This window comes from Magnolia sinica, chromosome 1 (assembly GCF_029962835.1).
Source record: "Magnolia sinica isolate HGM2019 chromosome 1, MsV1, whole genome shotgun sequence".
Classification (NCBI taxonomy): domain Eukaryota; kingdom Viridiplantae; phylum Streptophyta; class Magnoliopsida; order Magnoliales; family Magnoliaceae; genus Magnolia; species Magnolia sinica.
Window position 1 is genome coordinate 110,256,404 of NC_080573.1, and position 14,044 is coordinate 110,270,447.

Consider the following 14,044-nt stretch of genomic DNA (forward strand, 5'->3'; position numbering starts at 1 on the left):
GCAATGGGGATTGAATACTCACCGTTGAAAACTTCTTTGGGGCCACATAAGTTTTGGATCTGCCTCATTTTTAGGCCCATGCATAAAATGAGGTTACAAAACAAATGAACGGTTTAGATATAACATGTGTATTATTGTCAATAGTTTCAAATGTTGGTGGGTATATCCTTCCAATGTACCACCGTATTACAAACAAAAAAGGAATTAAGCTTATCCCACGGTAACAGGAACAGTCCCGCCATGGGTAATAATGATGTTTTTTGAATCCCATCTAGAGGTGGGCATCGAGCCGAGTCGAGTCGAGGTGGGCCAAGCTCGGCTTGGCTTGTCCATGGGGTACTCGAGTTCGAGCTCTAGCTCGAGCTCGGCCTCAAGCTCAACATTGAAGCTTGGCTTGTTTGCTAAAGTTGTCAAGTCGAGTTCGAGTCGAGCTAGTGGCTCGAGTCGAGTTGAGTTTATCTCGAGTGTTGCTCGAGCTTGTTTATATCATTATATGTTATATTATTAAAATTTTGACTAAAAAATACAAATTAAATGTCTCATATGCTAATGCCACATTACTAACTAGTAAGACATAAATGAAAAACCTCTATATACTATCAATATCATACCATAAAATCATATTTTGTCCTCAATAATCAACATCAATATCAATTCGAAAGAGTTAAAATATACCAAAAATTATAAAACTGCTCATGAGATTTTTTAAAGTTTTCCTTCCTTCAAGCATTCTGACCCACGTTTTCAATTTCATTGTCCTCTTCATACTCTTCAGCATCGAAACTGCTACCGCCCCAAACTGGATGCAACTAATCTTGCGTACATATCAGTGCTTCAACTGTATTCGAGGCAAGCGAACTTCGATACTTGCTAACTACCCTGCTGCCAGTGCTAAAAGTTGATTCTGATGCCACGGTTGAAATTGGAATTGATAAAATGTCTCGTGCCATCAATGAAAGTCTTGGGTATTCACGAACTCGAGATTTCCACCATTGTAAAACATCGAAATCATTATCTTTTAGCCTTATGACCGGCTCCTTTAGATACTTCTCCACTTCGGATTTAATTTTCTGTGCATCTGTTTCTTCTTCGTCTAAGAAAGACATAAAGTCACGAAGTCACTCGCCCTCAGCATCAGTAGAAGAACTGCCCGTAATTTGAAAAGTACCTATTACACATGATGTTTCGACCGAATTATCAACATATGAAGCAAACAACTCTTCAATCGCAGCATTAATAATGACGATCTCCGCTGAAACTCTTTCGGAACTTGAATAAAGCGATCTGAAAACATATCTAACCATTGCCATCTTGTATCGTGGATCCAAGACAACTGCAATGGCCATTAACAAGTGGCATTCAACTCAATACTTATCAAATTTCAACTGCGTTCCTATAGCCATCGCTTTTAAAAATTCTGGCCCATCACCAGCACACTTTTTTAGTGCTTTCATAATGAAAATAATTTCAGGAAGAAATTGATTTGCCGTGGGATACTGATTTCTTGAAAAAATCTTCGTGCAGTCGTAAAAAACTTTAAGAAATCGATGAACATCTTCAGCTTTCTTCCAGTCTTCATCACTTGGCATGCATGTGTACATTTTATCACGCGCCGTAAGTTCAGGGAATGCAACTTTAAATTGTAGAGCTGTATCCAACATTTCATAAGTGGAATTCCAGCGAGTGCAGACATCTAACTTTAACTGCTGTTTAGATTTTAAATCCAAACGTTGGATTATATCATTCCACGTACTCAGTCTTGAAGGTGATCCCCTTATGTATTTAACACTATCTTGTATGTTTGCAATCGTTGAATCAATTGCTTTCAGCCCTTCTTGCACAATCAAGTTGAGTATGTGAGCACAACATCTAACTTGGAACATTTTACCTTCGAAGAATAAATTTTCTGCAGCTTTGAACTGAGTACGTAAAAAAGAAACCAAAGTATCGTTGGAGAGGCATTATCTAAAGTAATTGAAGAAATTTTCTTTTTAATGCCCCACTCAACAAGGCAATTGTAAATGCAATCGGACATGACCACACCGGTATGTGGAGGAGGAACGTGGCGGAAGTTTAAAATCTTCTTTTGTAGTTTCCAATCCGCATCAACAAAGTGTGTGGTCAATGACATATATCCCTTTCTCTGATTCGAGGCTGTCCACATATCCGAAGTCAAACTTAATCTGGATACAGATGCCAGGAGGGCTTTCAAGTTAGATTTCTTAATAACATACATTTTCATGCACTCTCTTTTCACAGTACTACGAGAGGCTTTCTCACATCTGGGATTTAGAAATTTACAAAATCCCATGAAAATCTTGCTTTCTACTATGCTAAATGGCTTCTCATTGGCTATTACTAATCTCGCAAACCATTCATTCAGTTTATTTGCATCATACTTATACGTTGAAAGTGCAGCTTTAGAGTCGTCATCTTCAGAAACAGTTAATGAAAGTAGTTGCTGAACTCCACCCTTCAATGTTCTTGGTCTCTTCACACATTTATCAAGATGCCTCTGATAGTGAGTTGTAGAAGAATCAGAATGGTTGTCGTAAAAAGTTTTATAATACTTGCATCTAATCTTGACTGAACCATCTGATTACGTGATCTCATCAAAAGATTCCTATATCGCCGATCTTTTTTTCCCTTTCACAATAACTGAAGTTGTTTCAACTTTGTTATCTAATTTTTCTTCATCCATAACGGCTAAAGGAGAATTGATTGACGCACCAGGGACAGGAGTATTAGGATTTTCTTCAGTAGTCATCTAAAAATCAAAAGATAACAAGGGTAGGGTAAGATATGGGTTTTTATAGGTTGAAGGAATCAGTCAACGATATTTGTACGTATATATAAATATATAATACAAATAATATCGGGCCCCTCCATAAACTGGAGGACACAAGTGTCTCAAATAGTCCCCTAATAAATAAATCCACCGTGTTACATACATATACATAACTATAAATTGTCTATAATTGTTTCAATTTTTGTTTCCTAATTGTTTCTAAATATCTTATTCCTACTTGTCTCTATCTAGAGGTGTTAATTGTCTCTATCACATTCGGTAACAAACCACTAATTGTAACACAGGAATAAAATTACTAAGGGCATGCATATCATCAATGTAACTCTACAAGAGTATCAAAGCTTTTATATCTTATTTGCTGCGAAGTTCTGTCCTTACCATGAGATGACTCTTTTTCCTGTGATGGTGCCCTTCAGCTGTTTTCATTACTCTAGGTTTCCTATTCCTCAATAAATGCTAGAGCCTGGAGTCCAACACCCTTTGTGGTATAATGATTCATTGACCTTTTATTCGTGCTTTTGCACCAGATTGTCATTTACTGTGGTTATTCATGCACACTACATGTGTCACACATGCATGCCAACTCTCACCGTCAAAATGGTGGGCCCAAATTGAAACAAATGGACAAAATCAAGAGAAGCATTGATACTCTAGTATGATGTGATAGATGATACACACCTACTTTGATTTTTTAGTTTTATTTTTTAATCTTCTTTTATATTTTTATTTTTTAATATACTAAGATGAAAGTTGTATTTTTAGACTAAGAAGGAAATCTATATGATGTTTAATATACAAATTATAGGTATATCTATAAAATGTTTTAAGTTATCTACAAGATATGCACATCTATAAGATATTCTTCCTTATCTATATGATACTAATATAGCTTATGCTAGTCTACTCTCTGGCAAATTATTATGAAAAAAATATTATGTTTATTTAATTATTTGATTATCATATTGTTAGAGATATATTGGTCCAATGCTCTCATTTCAACAAATAGGTATCTCATTTCAGCAAATAGGTATTCATCAATAGAAGTTGGAATTGTCCCATGTTTCTTTTGCACTATTTTTTCTATGAAAATGTTTAAAGTCAGTGGTGTAATAGAAAAAGTCATCTCTCAATATCTTAACCGTTAAAATCCTCTTTTGAAGAGGTTTCTTAAAAATGATTTTTGTAAAAGAAAAATGATATGAACCCTTTTTTCAAACAAACACATCAGAGGATTTTTTTTTTTCCTACCTTTTTTTATGAGTTTCTTATCAGAGGCTCATGATTTGAATGGTTCTCATTGGTGTGCACGTAGACCTTTCTTAGCAAAGCAGTTTTTAGACCTGGTGATCAGGACCGTTCATCAACTTTTCTATCGTCTTGTATACTAGAAAATTACGTTCGGAGGACCTTGACCGTCTGATCGGAATAGTTCCACACGTTGAGAATGTAGATCGTACTTACATTTGTTGGTTTTTATGATGGTACGACGACCAATCAAACATTTAATATACTGTACTATTGAGTTTGATTTTTTTTAAAAAAACAATGCAGACCTTCCCAGGCAGGGACGTCTCGCCCATGCTGCCACGTGTACAATACCAGTCTAAGAAACAGGACGCAGATTTCCTGCGAAAGCCTTTAAGCAGGAAGTTCCTGCGCAAGGATTTTAGGTGTGGCCCGCTGTGATGTTTGTGAGAAATCAAAGCTGTCCATCCATTTTTCGACCTCATTTTTGGACATTCTACCAAAAATGAGTAGGATCCAAAACTCAAGTGGGCCATAGGAGATGAAACAGTGGGGAAAGGAATGCGTACCGTTGAAACCTTCCTAGGCTCTACCTTGCTGTTTATATGCCATCTAGACCGTTTATAAGGTCATTTTAACTTAGATAATGGGAAAAAACCAAAAAATTATTTCGTTAAAAACTTTTATTGACATATAAATATTTCAACGGTGGTCATTAAATCTCCACTTTTTCCTCTTGTGTGGCCCATTTGAGTTTTTGATCCTCCTCGATTTTGGTCCCACGTCATAAAATGAGATTAAAAAACGGATAGAGGGGTTAGATTTCACACAAACAATTAGGTAAGACCCACACAGAATCTTGCGCAGGAAGAAAGTCTTACGCTGGATATCAGCGTCCAAGGTACGTAACCAACTAAAAAGGACGCGGATTAGCTACTGACAGGTTCCCGTGGGTCCCACCATGGTAGATGTGTTGTATCCACACCGTCCATCCATTTGGAGAGATCATGTTAAGGTATTATTTAAAGAACTAGTCAGATCCAAATCTGTAGTGGACCCCACCACAGAAAACAGTGGAGAGAGTGACGGCCACCGTTGTAACTTTCCTAAGGTCCACCGTGATGTTTATTTGAGATCCAACCTGTTCATAAGTTAAAAAGGACATTATATAAGGGAAAACACACGTATCAGCTAGATCGGAAACTTCTGTGGCCCTTAGAAGTTTTTAATGGTGGGCATCAGTCTCTCCACTATTTTCTGTGGTGGGGTCCACTTGAGATTTGGATCTCACTCATTCTTTCGATCATGCCCTAAAATGGTCTCTCCAAATGGATGGACGGTGTGGATACAAAACATACATTATGATGGGACCCACTGAACCTGGCGAAGTCACTTAAGTAGCGATTCTCGCTACTCAATCTGTCAGTAGGTGATCTGCGTCCATTAAAAAAACGCCCATACCCTCAACATGCTTTTCTCAGAATGAAGGCAGGATTTGAAGATCCACTGACATTTCTTTTCATATCCATCATATCTATCATGGAACCGTAAAGATGAGATTTCATGTGGGCCCCACCATCAGGATGATCGCATAGAAATAGGCCGGTCTCCCCGATCCCGCCCATATCTAAAATATGCCGTTAAAATTTGCGAGATCGGGTGGATCTCCAACGGAATCAAGAAAAAGAAGAAGAAGAAGAAAAGAAGATGCACTCACCTCGTTGGGTGGGCGTGCGGTTGTCGGCGGTCAGCGGGCTGGGTGGGGTAGAGATGGAGAAGAAAGGGGAAATGGAGAAAGGGAAAGCTGCGGCGGGTGGGGACGTGGGGTAGCCGGGTAAGTTTTTTAGAAACCGTAAAAATATTTTACTTTTTCTTTATATATATATATATTTATATAATATATAAATTATATATAATTTAACTTATTTCCAATCGAGCCGAGTCGAGCTCGAGTTCCAGCTTCGAGGCGAGTCGAGCTCGAGTCGAGCCGAGTTAAAACAGCCCATGGTCGAACTCGGCTCGAACTCAACTCGAGCTTCCATATTTCAGCTTGACTCGCCCCGACTCAGCCCTTCAAGCCGAGTCAATTCGAGCTGACTCGAGCCGAGTCGAGTGAGTTAATCGAGCTAGCTTGACTCGTGAACAGCTCTAATCCCATCCCACCTAAAACCGTGGGATCGGTCCGGCCAAACAGGCTCTAAGTCCCACCGAATAATATCCCATGGATGCAAGTAATTGACAAGTGAACGCATTGTAATCACCATATGTCGGAGATTTGTGGGGCCTACTGTAATGTTTGATTGTCATCCAACCCGTCCATTAGGTGCACCCACCAATTATAGGCCTAGATTCCAAAATACAGCCTAACTCATAACTCGTGTGGGCCACACCAAAGGGAACAATTGGGGACATGAGAAGAGGGACGTGCACCATAGAAACTTCTAGATGGAATGTGGGTCCACTGTGTCATGTATATGTCATCAAAGCCCGTAATCAGGTGATCCCTATGAGGATTACGGGTCCAATGAAAGGAAGTCCGTTCCAAAATTTAGGTGAACCAAAACAAGTGAATATATATGTTTTAAGAGTGAATGTGCATAGCTTCTTGTGGTGTCCCATCGAGTCTTTTATATGGACGATTCTTGGTTTGTACAGTGAACATGATTAGATGCACTAGATTCACGGTTTTGATTCCGTTTAATCATAACAGGTAGGTCCCACATAGCTCGAGCATATGGTAATTATCATTTATCATATCTTTCAATGCATGTGATCATTACCTGATAAAGCATGGCAGCAATTAGAGGTGTCAATGGGACGGGCTCGGGCATTCAAAATTCTGATTTTGCAGTCCCTAACTCAGCCCAGCCCAGCCCAGCCCATTGACACCCCTAGCGTAAATGATCTAATTTAGAAGGAATTTTTTTAAAAAATTTATTTTAATTTATTTTTAACATGCGCACACATACCCCACGCACTCACGCCTTAGCGGGATTTCATCACCTATGGATACTCGAACCCTTGACCAGGTGTTGAAACTCCTAAGAGTCTACCTCTATAGCAGGAGTAAGGATCCAAAATTTAGAAGTTATGTTGGCCCTAACTTATTGTGTTTTCAAAGATTCAATCCAACCACTAGTTGTACGAATTAATTTAAGACATAGGTGTTAAAAAGCAGCCCTATCTTTCAAGTGGACCATACAATACATAGGTGTTAAAAAGCAGCCCTATCTTTCAAGTGGATCATACAATAGCAAACAATATACACAATGATGCTCACGCTCTAAAATGTCTCTCAGCATGACTCACCTAAATCGTGGATGGTTTTGATTCTTAGGCCTTATGTCTAAATATTTTTGTGAAATTTAATGGTTGAAGTGGATTTCTTATGATCATGATTGTGTCATGGCACATGAATTTCTTGCAAAAGCCTTTCTTACACCATCCGCGTTCCTTCGTTGTTTGACCTTTCATTCTCATTCAGATGAACATTTTAGTACATACGGAGTCAAAGCATATTATAAGAATAACATATACTCTTAGGAATTTTTGGGTAACACCCAAAAAAACGTACATGCAAGCGGTATGCATGATTGAGAATGGGACATGATTTGCACAGTTTGATTTCTGCGCATGTATGCCATGCGGACAAATCACAACCGTCCAAATGGGGAGCCCCATTGTGAATGGTGTACAAGCCGAGAGTACCATTTACTGGTCAACGCTCTTTTTGAATTTGGACTAATGATTGTATTTTAACAATCCTTTGTGGGTTGTTTAACACCTTGGGTTTGGACGTAAATGGGTGCATTTCAAATCCAAGTAGGTACTTTTTGTATTTGGTACCCTTAAATTCGGAGATAAATGGAATTAGAGGTATTTGGAATACATGTTTTTAGTGTGTTTTGAGATTTCAGCAAATTGTTAGGATTCCGGAGTAATCCAAATGAAATGTCTTTTTAACTTATATAAAAAGGGAGGAGACTCGCACGTGTAAGAAAGATGTTGTTAGGATACTAATCCACTATGCATGTGGCATGCCGTAACCTAATTATTGGTTGGATCACTAAAACCACATCAATAGAATGATCTGAACCATCCAAACATTGAACATCTAAATGAACAGTTAAAAATCATAGGCGAGTTATTTGTTTGTGATCCTTATGTTTGTGGCCCCATATGAGACCCAAAATTTTCTCATTTTTGACCAAAGAATATATTTCCATGGGCTTATTACAATCACTCTATCAACACACACACACACACACACACACACACACACACACACACACACATATGGGATTTGAAAGCTGATTTAATTAATTAAATTCATGTCCTGTAAATATAATGAAGAATTCTAATGCATTCCAAATACAAGCTCCCAAATGAAAGATTTGAATTCTAATGCATTTCAACCAAAGAAAATTGAGGATTTAGAATCACCTTTATTCCAATGCATTCCAAATCCAAGCTCCCAAATGGAGAAGAGGTACAGTAGGCTGGCTAGGCCAGAGAGAGGCTTTTCTAGGCCAACTCTGTGAATTAAGGGCCAGCCCAACCTAGATTAAGTTGGGTTGGGGCCCATGAACCTTTAGTTAAAATGGCCGGACTACCAGGCGGCCCACCCATTTCTTGTATTTATGGCCCTAAATAAATACCCTATTCAAATCCTTAACGTATTATACTGCCACTCATTTTAAACAGATGATAACGCCCCATCGGGCCTTTAACAGTTGGATCAGGATCCAGTTCATTGACCCAAACCGTTCATATGATGGCCCTTACCGTGGATGGAGGGTACTAAAAAACACTCCCAGATTGAAATATTTGAACCCTTCAATTACTAAAAGGCTGGGGAGACCATCGAATTACACAAAAAAAAAAAAGAAAAAAAAAAAGAAAGAAGAAGCGGAATGATCAAAGAGTTAAAATAGTTTAATCCATGAGCTTTTGTTTGTTTTTTAAATCACCCATCCAAACATATAAACAGACTGGATAATTGAAAGATGTGTTGGAATGTATGGCCATTGATGGGTGAAAATAGCTCTCTCACTCTCTCAAAGTAGTTTTTCTGACAGTAATGTAAATTCTCAAGACATAAACAATTCTAATCCCTATAAAAGGGGCAGGATGATATGAGAAAATACCCGTAGTTTTGGTGAGAAATGCCTCCTGCAGTCACTCCTCATTGTACTTCAAGATGACCAAGTTACAAAGGCTAAAGTTCGGATGTGTATTCTGGCAAACCTCTTCTTCAAAAGATCTGAAATCTAGAGAAAAACATTGCATAGATGCTGGCACATGTGTGTCCACTTGAAGTACTTAAATGAACATGTGCCCGTGCAAGCTGGCCCGAGCATGAACGTATGGTTTAGTTATGTGTTTTGCTCCTTCCACGGTGTGGATGGCTCCACATGTCACCTACATGACAAGATATCACATGCAATAAATATCCAAACTATCCATCCTTTTTTAGATCGTGCCATAAAAGGAAATTCAGGCCGGTCTATTACCAGGTGGGCCACAGGGTACAAAGCAAATAAACAGGCAGTGAAACTTGTTTTAGCCATCTATTTTGTTTTTTGACACTGTGGTACACCTGATGAGTTGAAGATGGAGGGAGGATATATGGCAGGGCTCACCTGATGGACAACTAGAATCCCACTCACGTGCTCCAGCTCAACCTGATAGGATCTGGACTATGCATGGATTAACCAACCTCATTTGTAACGACTAGAAGTGAAATGAAATAAAAGTCCACTACAGCCACACATATTTGGGAAATGATCTAGTTGGGTTTGGGACATCGATCTGGACCGTTCATTTGGTTCAGCCCATTCTTCATCGACCAAATAGAAAAATACACGTATCAGGCGATAGTACGTAGCTATATCCTTTATCTGTTCAATAGCAAGAAACACCAAGGGTCGAGATGCTTGCTATGAAATGGGTCCGATCAGAAATCCAGGTGAACCATCTTTGGCCCCACCTTTTCAAATGCATAAAGGAACATGAGAGAGAGAGAGAGAGAGAGAGAGAGAGAGAGAGAGAGAGAGAGAGAGAGAGAGAGAGAGAGAGAGCCATACAAATACATACATCATCCATTCATTTATGATCTATTTTCATATACCACACAATGCCATTTACACCATATCTCGGTCTATATCCGAACGAACTTAAGAAATGTTCACATATAGATGTATGAAACCTTCACCATACATAGCCTTTTATTTTCTGCTAAATATGTGTCATTCCCATGGATAATCCAATCCATGAAAATGTTGGTTATACCATGAACATCACATACATTGAGTTGGACCAGCACCATCCATTCATTTCGATGGTGGTCCACTTGACAATCGACCATCCAGATTTCACCCTGGGTGATGATATAAAACAAAGTAACAAGCTGGCGGGAATGAGAGCACTGTATGTATAAGTTTCCATACATGACTGTATGTGAACATTTCTCAGTGCTTGTTGCTTCCTACGACAAAGACGAGCGAACTGCTTGTAAGGATCATGAATGTGGGCCCACCAGAGACATCTGGCTCGAAGAGCCCGAGCCGAAGTTGTGATGAGGGCTGCAGTATATTACAGTTGGGCTCTCATGGTTATGTACGCCCTCATACGTTGTGATCACGTAGCTTGAGTCGGCTGAATCTCTTTCTACTCTCTTCTTCACCGGGCACTGTCCATTCGAGCATCGAAAATAGTTCCTGGTCCCACCCATTTAATTGATTAATCAGGTCCATTGATTAGACATTGAAAATAAATCTCACCAAAATGCTAATGAGTTCTTGAATTCTACATAAGAATGCTTATGTGCAACCACAAAAACAGCTCCATACATGCAAGTATGGTATAAATCTCAAACTATGATCTCTTCATGCTTTGTACCTTATTGCAATGCAAATTTATGTGTGGCCCAAGTGAAGCCATGTACGATTATGGTGGACTGTTGGATAGGAGAGGTCGGCCACGGATTTGCAGACACCGTCAATATCAAATGGATTAGGTGATCACAAGGGCCTTTAGAAATGGATGGTGAGACCATTAAAAAATAATAATTTATCTCACAATTCATTTCTTACCCTTAATTTAGCTGTGATTATCCAATCATGGTTATTTTTAGGTCATTTGCAATCTATAGCCCGGATTCTTCCTCCCAAAAGTCTTTGTTGATCATAGGTGGGCCCACTTGGGCCCCACATAAAATTACACCATTAACAAGGGTGAATGAATTTTGGGTGTACAAAGTACTAAAGATTTGTAACTTCTTTAGTTATTTAAAAGGAATTAGCATTTTAATGATGTTTTATTTTATTTTTATTTTTTATTTTTTTTAAAGCACTTACCTTGGATTTGGGCTGTTCTTGACTTGTTTCTTCCCGTACTTCCTCCACTTGAATCCATCATCCAAGATTTCGAGTTCCGATTTAGTTCGAAATGCGATTCTAAACCCGATTTCCGCTCTAATCCTCTCACCTTCGCTGCTTTCATTATTCCTATAATCACATGAATAATCACCATAATTAGATAAAATAAGAGCCATTTGATCTTGAGTAAGTAGTAAAATTTTGAAGCATTACACTTGCATGCTACTACTCGGCGTTGTGGCCTGGTTCATAGGGCCCGAATTGTTGATGATGTCCATCAAAGAGACCGGATTCTGCGAAAAATCAATCATGGCTGATGTAGAATCTTCCTCCGATCCATCGTCTCCGATCAGATAATCAGAGATCTCGAACATCTGGTGATCAAGATGGTCGGCGGAGAATCCATGATCACGGATTCTGAACGGTTCTTGTGGTGGGTAAGGGGGATCAGACATCGTGCTGGGGAGGATTTTGGCTATCGTGATCCATTTAGGGAGGAGGCTCTTATAATATATATTTTTTCATGTGAAGGACTTTCGGGGAGCCCTTCCCTTTGGCTGTGATGAATCTTCTTTGTTGGTGCCACGTGTCATTATCATGATGGGACACTGGGACCCACACATTCCTCACTATGGTGACGTTGGAATTCCATGGAAGTGGACCCATGGGAGAGACAGAGTCCGGCAGGCTCGTCATGTTAGAGTTCGTTTTGCCTCTGCCGCGACACATGATCCACCCTGTCTCGCCACCTACTTGGGCCCACATGCTGAGATGGTACGGTTATGAACCGTCCATGTTCTCTTTACTACCAAACTTTAAGTTATTTTCTCATAATCACGCTTCAGCAAAGATCAGAACCTTTGATTTTTAGAGTTGAATGTGAACCGTTGAACTTTTTTTAAAACTTCGTTCAAAGATAGCGATGGTCACAATCATCCTTTCAAGTTGAGTTTCATAAGGTGGGCCGTATAGCATCTCCACAAAACGGGCGGTTCCGATCATTGGACCATTCGGCATGTGGGCCCCAGTGGGCGGTGACACACGCGGGAACGTAAGTAATCACAAGGGCGCAATGAACTTGTGATGTTGAGTCCCTTGCCGGCGAATTGAGCATGTGACTCCAGAGAAGTCGCTCGTGTCCCCGACGCGCACGTTAGGGATACATGTGTGAGAACTGCGGAATAAACTCTCCCTGTACAGCTCGGTTGGTTTGGGATGTTCGGCACGGTGGCTTAGAAGGTATTAAATCATAGGATTTAGAATCTGGACTATGAAGAGTTTTGCAATTCATTTCTTTTGCTTGGAATATCGATCGATTCTCTCCTTCTTTATTCCTTAGTTTTGAAGGTACGAGAGTTGCATGTGTAACACATGACCCGCGGAGCCACTAATCTATTGTACATGTGGATTACTGATAATATTCCAAAGCAGTCAGCTGCATCACTAAATTACTTGAATACAATGATCTGAGCAGTCCAAACATTAGCCATTTAAATGGCCAGTTAAAAAGTGTGGATTAGTCGATCACAACCTTTCATCATTTTGGCTAAGTATATATTTCTATAAGTTCATTACAATCATTTTGTTAATCATCACATATGACAACTAATTAGGGATATTAAAATTGACATAATAGTTAAGTTCAAACTCTTATAAATATGCTACATAATTTAAGTACGTGATATTTTTAGCTTATAAGGGATTCGAAATTTAGGGTGCCAAGCGCAGTTGAAAAATTCTGAATCTTAGGTATTTCAAACCCAAATATTCTGAATCCACCAAAAGAGGCCAAGTGGATTGCCTGTGTTACTAATCTCATCAACAAATTTATCCTAGTGTTACTAATCTTATCAACTAATTTGAATTGAATATAAACATCATGGTTGACTCCAAGATGGTTTCAATGGTGGACGATCCTACTATCACTGTTTCCTCACATGTCGCCCATATGAGTTTAGTAAACGCACTTGGATGGATAGTAAACATAAGCTACATATGCTACGGGTAGCTTATCTTGGTTTCTACTTATTCAATAGTTCAATTTGTTTTGCAATCAACATACTTGTCCGCCATAAAGTAGAAAAGTACGTTTAGTTTCCCTCGAGTTTGTTTGCTCCATCTTTAATATCCACTAGTCATCTTGTAAGCCCAACTTTTGATGTGGAATGTTCATTATGTTGTGCCCAACTATAACACCCTGAAAATTCAACACCTGAGTACATAAACTCCGGTCCCGAGTTCCCAGGTATTAACTTAATAAAATGCACACGTGTTCTCATTCTAATTCACATTAAGTTCATACACGAATAATCAGAGTTGCACAATTCAACTTAACGGAATAGTAGTGAGGTAGAGATAATAAAAATCAATAAAAATATGGTAAATAGTCAAGTACAATTAAAAAGTGGTGTCTGACTAAATGAGGATTATAGAAGCCACAATTACATACCCAAGACGATTAAAGTGTAAAGTTTTTAATTTTTGCCCAATCCTCCAAAACATAACGGAGGTGGCACAATCTGATATAAGCCTATCCATTTGAAGTTTCGCAAGTATCTACATTAATAATATTGCTTGGTTGGTGTTTTAAAACACCATCCAAGTGAGAGTA

At 39.0% G+C, this 14,044-nt stretch overlaps 1 protein-coding gene across 2 annotated transcripts; it reads right to left on the bottom strand.

The window, feature by feature from the left end:
• Positions 1–10,270: 10,270 nt before the first annotated feature.
• LOC131255982 (probable WRKY transcription factor 50) lies at positions 10,271–11,961 on the bottom strand. Of its 2 annotated transcripts, none has more exons than XM_058257067.1 (3): positions 11,653–11,961; positions 11,413–11,562; positions 10,271–10,773 (listed from the first exon to the last, which is right to left on the bottom strand). In XM_058257067.1, the coding sequence occupies exons 1-3, from the start codon at positions 11,886–11,888 to the stop codon at positions 10,575–10,577; spliced, it is 585 nt and encodes a 194-aa protein (XP_058113050.1). In that variant the 5' UTR covers positions 11,889–11,961; the 3' UTR covers positions 10,271–10,574. The 2 variants fall into 2 exon arrangements, with proteins under 2 accessions (XP_058113050.1, XP_058112977.1); XM_058256994.1 differs by having other exon boundaries at positions 11,647–11,961.
• Between the last annotated feature and the right edge of the window lie 2,083 nt (positions 11,962–14,044).

Bases quoted from the DNA above. Each gene is read 5' to 3' on its own strand.
- LOC131255982 (XM_058256994.1), bottom strand. From the start codon at position 11,888: ATGTCTGATCCCCCTTACCCACCACAAGAACCGTTCAGAATCCGTGAT. The intron at 11,563-11,646 runs GTAATGCTTCAA...ATGTGATTATAG, and splicing joins CCGAGTAGTAGCATGCAAGT to GAATAATGAAAGCAGCGAAG. The intron at 10,774-11,412 runs GTAAGTGCTTTA...GGGTGGGACCAG, and splicing joins AAGAACAGCCCAAATCCAAG to GAACTATTTTCGATGCTCGA.